This window comes from Arachis hypogaea, chromosome 8 (assembly GCF_003086295.3).
Source record: "Arachis hypogaea cultivar Tifrunner chromosome 8, arahy.Tifrunner.gnm2.J5K5, whole genome shotgun sequence".
Lineage (NCBI taxonomy): Eukaryota > Viridiplantae > Streptophyta > Magnoliopsida > Fabales > Fabaceae > Arachis > Arachis hypogaea.
In genome coordinates this window covers 3433316-3443336 of record NC_092043.1, presented here as the reverse complement: position 1 = coordinate 3443336, position 10021 = coordinate 3433316, and the positions used below count along the sequence as shown (strand labels likewise).

Genomic DNA, 10021 nt, shown 5'->3' with positions numbered 1-10021 from the left:
TCATTTACAACTTTTTGCATCTATTTACTTCTTCCCTCTTAGTACACTAAGGTTACGTTTAAAATAGAGATAGAAATTGAGAAAAAAAAAATAAATTATGTCTTAATATTATATTTTATTTAAGATAAATATAAAAATTATAAAGTAAATTTAAAAATTAAATGATAATAATTTTAAAAAACATTAAAATTTTAATTTATATATTTAAAAATTTTAATTTTTTAAAAATATTTAAAAAATTAAAATTTTATATTTTATAATTAAATTTTTTAATTTTAATCTTTAATTACTAAATTCAATATTAATATTCAGTCCCAATTCTCGGGTTTTCCCCCAATCTCAAAAAACAAATGCAGCCAAATATTCTACCCCACAATCAAGAGAGCATTGATTCTGTTTAAATGATCAAGTAGTTCTTCGTAATCTGACTTTGATCATTATTGCACGTGGTTTTCTACCAACCGCTCCACATTTATAGATCCGATTGAAAAAATAAAATAAAATAAAAATAATGCTACATATAGTTATTTTAGACCAGTATTTAGGTCTAATTTAGATAAATAATTTAATTAAATTTAAAAAAAAATAATTTAAATAATAAATTATTATATTAAAAGTAATTTATAAATAAATTATTTTATATTTAAATTTTTAATTTTAAAAGTATTTATTTTAAAAAAAATAAAATAAAAAATTTTTATTATTGAAGAAGTTATTTTTCTAATTTTTTTATAAATTTTTAAATAATTTTTTAAAAAATTATAATTTAATTTTAAAAATTACATCAAATATTAATACTATTATTTTTTATAAATAAAAAATTTAAAAAATTACTTTTAAAACTTTTCAAACGAATTCTTAGTCTATAACAATTTACATTTATAATTAAAAATTTATACATATAAAATATATAATTTATATTTATTAAAATTTATATATATAAATTAATAAAATCTATTTATTAAAAATAATTTGATATTTATATTCATTAATATTAATTAAAATTATTAAAAATGACTGATCTTCAAGATTTTTTAATAGTTGTAATTATAAATGAACATTAATTCAATCGTAACGGGTTGAGATTTATGCCGAATCCGATGTTAAAAAAGAGCATGCAAAATTTATATAGTGTTTTTTTTTTTTTAGTCATTGCTTGATTAAGAAAATCCTAAAAATTGGATCCATTATTGAACTATGGACTCTTTAGCAAGTTTTAAAAATATTTTTTTTGAGATTTTAATTTATGAAAAGTAATAATATTAATATCTGGTATAATTTTTAAAATTAAATTATAACTTTTTAAGAAGTTATTTAAGAATCTATAGAAAAATTTAAAAAAAATCATTTCTTTCATAATACTACTATTTTTCTTATATTTTTATAAAATAAACACTTTTAAAATTAAAAACTTAAACACAAAAAATTTATTTATAAACTATTTTTAAAATAATTATTTAAATTATTTTTTAAAAATAATTTAATTAAACTATTTATCTAAACTATTTTAGTTATTAATCTAATTGATTCAATTGTAATTCAATGAAAAAAACTGTTTTATAATAAAATAATAAATAAAATATAAATAACTATACTATTTGATTAAAGTGTTGATTATTGAATAGTTCATTGATGTGTTATTGTTGAGATGGATACATCTAAGTGGTGCCCACATGCACCTCATTGCAGTATATGTGTGGCATAATGACAAAAGCTTATCTCTCTCTTCCATTTCGAAAATCTATTTGGTGTTAAACGCATGCCTAATCTCATAACTCCACTTTTGCTTTGATTTCTAATTACTATTTGGGAGGGAGACGACCTTAGCTTATAGGAGGCCAGAAAGTCTTAAACTATTCCCCAAAAGAGGGTATGATGATCTCAGTTATTATTACTTCAAGAAAATTATTGAAATAATTCCGTAAACAAAAAGAAATTATCAAACAAAATCAGTCATTAAGTATTTAATTGGATACGAATATAATAATTGGCACAATTTGAGAATAGACAATTTTTACAAATAACATTTTAGAATAATTTAATTTTTATGCGTTATTTGTGTATTATTATATTAATAAAAATAATAAATTTTTAATTTATTATGTAGATAATCATTTAAACACATAGATATGATAGAATAACGGTATAATATAAAACTAAAAACTCTTTACACACATTAAAATTGAACCCTATTTATAATATAGCTAATAATCTTTGTTAATATTGGGGTTTAATATAGAGATTTTTTCCCTTCTAAAAATTTTGAAGGTCAACAATTTTAATAATTTTTATTAATATTTAGTCAGTATAAATATTAATAAATATAAATATAAATTATATATTTTATATATACAAAATACAAATTTTTATAAATATAAATATAAATTATTACTGATTAAATATTAATTTAAAATAATAATATTATTGCTATTTCTACATATATGAAGCGAAAAACAATAAAAATGTCTGCGCAACTGGGAACAAGGTGCTGAAGGACGATGACTAAATCAAAATTGAAAATTCAATTCCATTTTTCTTTCATTCTTCCTTTCTGATTCTAAGTCTGAGATGGTAGGTCATCAAAGCCAGGCAGCCAAATATGCGTGTGGTAACAGCCATGTTGATAAGTGTAAACATGCTCCTTCCATTTTCTCTCTAGCTAGCTTCCTTCTTTTCATATCATCGCATCCATCGCACACCACGTGAGCAGTTAACAAGGGAAGAAGAAGGAGAAGCGCGTCATCATCACCAACCTCTCTCAGGGGTTTCCGTTTTCCCCTCCCAAAAAACCAAACTACCAGTAGTAGTAACCGTGATAACCGTACCTAAAACCAAATCAGTTAGTTAGAGAGAACCGATAACCGAAAAAGAAAGAGAAAAAGATGCTGCGGAGCCCGAGGAAAATTTCCATGCCCTTTACGAAACTGGGTTGGAATCTTGATTGGCGTTTCCTTGTGTTAATAATGGCACTACCCCTTTCTTTATTTTTCATGTTCCTTTCTTTTCCCAACCCAACCACTTTAACAAACTTTTCCGCCTTTTACCCGGTCCGCCACTTTATGAGTATCAGGTTCCCTTTGGGAACCACCACCACCGCCATAATGGATGACGATTCTCCTCCTTCGCCTTCCAAGGAGGAGTTGTTGCGATCAAGAATGGCGGTGTGTTTGGTTGGAGGTGCTAGAAGGTTCGAACTCACAGGACCGTCCATAATAGAGATGATTCTGAAGGAGTACCCGAATTCCGATCTGTTCTTGCATAGTCCGTTGGATTCAGACACGTACAAGTTCTCGCTGTTGAATTCCGCGCCTAAAATCGCCGCCGTTAGAATCTTCCAGCCTCAGCCATTGCCCGAGAACGATTCCTACGTCAGAGTCCTCTCCTCCATGAACTCGCCTAACGGTGTCCAGGTTTCATGCCTATTCTTTTTCTCTCATTTTTTCGTTTCAATAATAATAATAATAATAATAATAATAATAATAATAATAATAATAATTCAACAGCTTCGTAATTTTGGAGTATTAGTATTATATTTCTGAATTAATATACTACAATAATACCTACACTTCTTCCATGTATGTTTTTTTTATTATCGTTTCTTTTGATTTAGCACTTTTCTTTGGGGAGAGTTTTTTTGGTTTTCCACCTCAGTGGATTTTCTTTTTTGCAGTGTCGATCGAATTCTTTTCTTTCCAGATACCCTTTCTCATCATCACCTAACCAAATAGAAAAATGCAAATTTCTTATTTTTATTATTAAAATTTGTTTTGTTTGAAAAATTAATTCATTCTTTTCTTCTTCCTATCATCTTCCAAAGTCTATTACTACGGATGCTAAAAAGCAGCTTTCGACTTCAATCGTCATTCTTGAGGGGGACAGAATATTTTTCAATAATAGAGAGAAGAGAAAAATATTACGGAAAGTGGTGGTAGGAAAGTTTGGAATCACTATTATTATTTTGATAAACCACTTTTAATAGGAATTTAATTTCTATCCATTGTTAGCCAATAATAGTCAATGCAAATCTCTCATAAGCTAATATCTAATTAAGTACATGAAAATTAAACTTTTCATTAAACACTCTATTTATCCAATTAAGTACGTGAAAGGCGGCTAACAATATTTTATAAATGGAATGGTACTTTTTTTTTGTGTCTAAATGGGATGGCATATGGCAAACCGTCCCGGGTGTTAACAAATTTCTTTTCCGTTAGGAAAAAAATGCACTCCTTATTTAACATTACTTCACTTTTATTTTATTTTTGTTTTCTTTAATCGCTGTAGTCAATATTTTTATTAATATGACCATGATATAAAATTGGTAATATATCTATATAAACCTTTTCCCTTTGACTAATAAATACAAATTAATTCTTTCAAATGATCTCTTACCTAAATAATATACTATTTAAGTATTTATTTTTCTCTCTCATATTGGTTACAACTTTTTTAGATATATATTTTCTTTAATTTCTCTTCCATTTTTGTTTTTTAATTCTGTCTAGATTAGATTATTCACATTTTCTGTTGAATAATTTGTTCCAGCATTATTTTGTTGAGTTTGCTTGGCAGTGAAATTTGCCTCTCATTTAATTTACTTGGTCTCTTGAAGTTACAATAAGCCATAAAATGAACGTTCATCTATTCCCAAAAAAAAAGGGAAAAAAAAATAAAAAGAACGTTCCTTGTAGTGCTTCTTAGGTCATCACCAAATAACCGTAGCTTGTTTCCACTTGCAATTCAACAATTCTACGTTTAAAATCCCAACGAATTCAAAGATTTTTATTTCATAACGTCATCAATAATGCCTCTTAGTGTCTTAGCCTGCGTTAACCTCCTCCGTGATCGAATAGCAGATATTCTTTTTATTCTTTCTTATTTAGTGGGAAGCGGTCCATTTCAAAAGTTGCAGTACTATTTTATTTTATTCGTCACACAAACATAACTCTAGCTGTTAGAAAAGCTTCATATTGCTTATTTTATTTTAAGTTATAACTATTAAAACATTCATCTTTTTTTATTATTTCGAACTGTCCAATAAGGCAATAAGAGCCTTCTATTTATTTCTAATGACCTGTATACCTGGACTTACTATTTAGGAGTTGAAACTAGCTATGAGCCTATGAGAGAGTGTATGTGTGTAGGGACAGCAGGTTGAATTATTGGCAAGTGTACCACAGCTTTCTTATGCCGGAGGGTATTATTATCTCGTCCTATGATGTTGATATAATTTTGAGAAAAATTCTCTACATCTCATTCAGCAGCTTGGGGTTCCATATTGAGCTTCCCCTGTATTTTCCTTCTCATCCGAATATCACCTGTTCCTACTCTAATTTTATATAATATAATATCATAAGTTTAAAATAAATATCTAATCAGGAATATATTTTTAATCATTATTAGGTGAATTTCTTAATGCTGGATCAGTAAATAAAGTTAGAATGCTACACCATACTTCGCTTACTAAGAACAGAAACGGATCATGGCTTAAAATATGTTCTCTTGGGCTTTAATCTAGTATAGATGTTAGAATTAATCATATGACATGATTAAATTACTTTTGAAAAGGCCGTTTGTGGATCTAATGGTACTGGCGTCTTTTCTTAGTTAATTAGTCGACACAAAAAATAAAATAATGTGAATTTTTGTTCCACTACTTGTCAATACTTTAGGGCTAACGTGCAAATAATTGGTGTTTTCAATATGTTTTGGCAGGGGCTGCTTCAATATTTCAACTTGGTGGAAGGATGCTTAAAGATGATAAAATCATATCAAGAGAAGAACAATTTCACCTACGATTGGGTAGTTCGAACAAGAGTTGATGGGTACTGGAACAAACCCCTCGGCCCAGAAAACTTTGTAAGAGGCAAGTACCTCGTTCCAGTTGGATCCTCGTACGGAGGCCTCAACGACCGTTTCGGCGCCGGCGATATTAAAACCTCAACCGTCGCATTGTCTAGGCTTTCCCTCATTCCAAAACTCGACTCTGCCGGATTCAACAACCTCAACTCAGAGTCAGCCTTCAAAGCCCAACTAACTACCCAAAAGGTGGCCCATCTCACCAAGCTTCTCCCCTTTTGCATTGTTTCGGACCGTAGGTACGATTTTCCTCCGGCCCGATACGGCGTGCCAGTGGCTGCGCTTGTCAGCCCGGGCCCGTTGAGTGGGGCGAAATGCAGGCCGTGTAATCCCGTGTGCCAGGGGAAGTGCGTGGAGAGTGTGATGGAGTCACTGGACAAGGAGTGGAGTTGGACCCATTGGGCCCATGGGGCCCTTGAGCTGTGCGATGCCCATGATAGATGGGAGGCTGGTTGGGAGAAGATATTTGATCGTGTTGTTGGAAAGAAACTTGCTGGTGAACGAAAGAGAGTTCGATCTATGGATTTGGAAGAGTGCGTCGAAAGTTTCTTAAAATTTAAAAAACGAACTGCCATTTGGGATGCCCCTTCGGTTATACAGATTTGTAAACTGGGTTTGGATTAGAACTTAAAACAGCTGTTTTTCCTTTTTTTTTTTCTACTTTCATAGTTATAGCTCCATTCACAATTTAGTAGAATTAATACTTTATCAATTTTTTAGAACGGATACACTATCAAGGAATAGAGAATGTGGTATATACAGTGAATTTCTATACTGTTATTGTAGATGCATGTTTTAATGATCCATTGTAAATACTAAATAGATAAGCGGTCACATGTTTTTTATTAATAACGGTAAGCATTCTGTTACTTCTTCTTCCATTTTATTTTGTCGAGTATTAAATACAATTGTACAAAGGTGCGTACTCATATTAGTATCATCGGATAAAAGGAAAAATAGGATAAAAAGAAGAGATAATTTATATCATACATGAAACTTCTTATAAATATCTATATGTACCCTACATGTATTACGCTGATTTTATTGGCTATTGCACTAGGCAGAAAAGGGAAATAAAGGAGGGAGATGTATTAATTGTAATACTGGTACTAGTATGATAATTATGATTTTACATGAGTAAATTATTGGATATAAGATTGGCCAGTAATGTCTATATCTCGATCTCCAGTAGAAGGAGGATGGTGCTTGAATTTTATGACATTTTTATCAACGGGACCATCAGCACTTTGGCTCTCGCTTGCTGGTGCCTTTGTTTGTTGCTGATTATCTTTTTCTTCTTCTTGTTGGTCCTTTTCTGTTCCGTACATTCCACCACCATAGGCACCATGTGTAACCGGCTCCATCCTTGAAATTTGGGATCCATCTCCGAGTTTTTTCTTTGACTCCTGTTTTTCCATTAATATTCAACGTTGTTATCCACCTGCCTTTTCTTCTTCTTCTTGTATTCTGGCTCTTTTATGTTGTATTTGTATATTTATACGTCTTTGTCTCACCTTGTGAATCAAACGAGTGTCTCTTCTTGTTTCCGTGGCAAAATAGGTTCATGCCACGCAAAACGTTATGTTAATTAGTTCTTCCATTATTGTATATATCCATTTCTATAGATATATTATGGGACTTCTAAATTTTATATGTGAATTAATATTTAACGCTGTTATATATTGACTTGTCTCTTTCTTTGAAATTTGGGTTCTTGTCACGATTTTTTTCTGACTCCTCTTTTTCTAGTAAGATTCAATGCTGTTATTGATTTATCTCCTTATGCTGCTGCTTTATTCACACAATCAGTTTTGCTATTGTTTCTTTTATGTTGTACACGTATGCATTCATCTCACCTTGTGATTTAGACAAGTATCTTTCTTATTTAGGTGGCAAAATATATTCATACCACGCAGCAACTCGTTTCTTTCCAATACCGTTATCCATATCCATTTCTATAATATTTAAATTGTACTACTAAATTTTATAGGTGAATTGAATTATTTTAAAATTTTAAAAAATAAGTTAATTATCAACTTTTTTTTTTTTACATGTAATTGTATATCATGTTTAATTTATTTTTGGTAATGTTCACCGTAAACTTCAATAATTAAACAAGATAGGAGATTCGAAGAAAAATCAGTTCGATCAAATTAATATGATGGATTTGTATATATACTGTCATTATATTCTAAAGTATTTATACATTAAATTTCTTTCAACTTGTGTTATATATATAATAGATAATAAATTTTATTTTTATTTTAGAAAAAATATTTTATTTTATTTTATTTTGAATAATTTTTTTAACATAAATAAATTAAGTATTTTATTTAATAATATATATAAGACACGATTTTTAGGTTATATATATGCAGTTTAGAAATCAAAACATATTTAGTTTATATGAAAAATATATGCATTATTATCTCGTTTACATTCGCAACGAAGTAAATATATATTTTTTAGATCAAATTAAAATTAGTATAATTTTTTATTATTTTTATATCATATCAATTTAATTTTTAATTAATATAATTTTATTTAAAAACATTAATTTAAAATTATTTTTAATTCAGTTCAATTTCAATAATTATGATTAGATTCATTTTAAATTTAAAATTAAAAGGAATTGCAGTTATTTTTTTAAAAGCTAAATCTCGTGAATTATAATTAATGCTGTGAGAATCGAGCCAATTATCGAACCGGTTGAGTAACTGATAATAATTTAATTAGAGTTGAATTGTAGTTAAATCGGTTTAATTAAATATAGAGAATTATAAAAAATTTAATATATAATTTTAAAATTTTAAATTTAATAATTTTTAAACTAATAAAATTTAAAATTTAACAATTTTACAAAATAAATTATTCATAATTTATCATTAAAATGTCATAAACAATTTATAACATTCTGAATTTTTAAAAAATTAAATAATAATTTATTATTTTATTTTAAAAAAATTATTATTCTTCTAAAAATAATTAAATTAAATTTTATAATACCTTAAATTTAAAAACTATTAAAAATTTTAAATTATTTTTATTATTATAATAAGATATTTCAAAAAAAATAAAATTATTATTATTATTATTATTATTATTATTATTATTATTATTATTATTATTATTATTAAAGTTAAAAAAAAAAGAAAGAAAGTGGCCGAAGCCATTTGGGTATATATATATATATATATATATATATATATATATATATATATATATATATATATAGGTAAAAAACGCATTTAAGTTAGGTTGAGAAATATTTTACGCAAATCAGCCAAAATAAAAAATTTTCAGCATTTAACCAATGATCATTTTAATGTAATTCGAATTAACATTGTTCGAACTATATTTGCACCTAATTTGAAACAACATGGTTCGAATTAAGAACATTGAAATTTGCATGTAATTCGAAACAACTTGAATCGAATTACAAAAGAATAATTCGAATTGTATCGATTCGAATTAGTAGGGGAACGTGACACTAAGGAGCTTGAATCATATTGATTCGAATTATTCATTGTTGGTGACTTTAGGTAATTCGAATTTAGTTGATTCGAATTACTAGTGAGTTGCCTATATAAGGAGTTCGAACCAAACTCATTCGAATCAGTTTTCTATCCTCATACCCCACCAAATCTCAGAGAAAACGACCCAGAATCTGTACGAGAAAGACTCGAGAGGCATATTGAGGCGATGGGGGACGATCCGGCAAGACTGTATCGTTTGGATGGAGTCGCTCATATCGTCGGGGTGATCAACGACGAGGTTAGTGGTTTTTGATAGCGGTATATGTTTAGTGGTTTTTGTTATTACTTTATGAAAGTGGTTTATGAAGGTGGTATTGCTAATGGTTTATATAAGAGGTTTTGCATGCGGTTTTGTATAGTGGTTTTGCATGCGGTTTTGTATAGTGGTTTTGTATGCGGCTTTGTTGATGGTTTATGTTAGCGATTTACGTAGGTGGTATTGGTAGTTGTTAATTTAAGTGGGTTTGGCCGGTGGTTTTTGTAAGTGGAGTTGCCACTGGTTTATGCTAGTTTTATATTTGTATGCGGTTTTAGGCTGCTTTGTTTCTAGTGGTTTTTTGGATGCGGTTTGACTATCCGGCTTTGCTAGTGGTTTAATATATCTCCTTTTGCATGTGGTATTTATT

General features: G+C 28.6%; 2 protein-coding genes across 2 annotated transcripts; one reads left to right on the top strand and one right to left on the bottom strand.

The window, feature by feature from the left end:
* The first annotated feature begins 2291 nt into the window (after window positions 1–2291).
* On the top strand, window positions 2292–6728 carry LOC112705693 (uncharacterized). Its single transcript, XM_025756602.3, has 2 exons — window positions 2292–3410; window positions 5716–6728. The coding sequence occupies exons 1-2, from the start codon at window positions 2883–2885 to the stop codon at window positions 6481–6483; spliced, it is 1296 nt and encodes a 431-aa protein (XP_025612387.1). The 5' UTR covers window positions 2292–2882; the 3' UTR covers window positions 6484–6728.
* A 66-nt stretch (window positions 6729–6794) lies between these two features.
* On the bottom strand, window positions 6795–7378 carry LOC112705694 (uncharacterized). The gene has a single exon (XM_025756603.3). It carries the CDS (start codon window positions 7275–7277, stop codon window positions 7002–7004), a length of 276 nt encoding a protein of 91 aa, XP_025612388.1. The 5' UTR covers window positions 7278–7378; the 3' UTR covers window positions 6795–7001.
* Between the last annotated feature and the right edge of the window lie 2643 nt (window positions 7379–10021).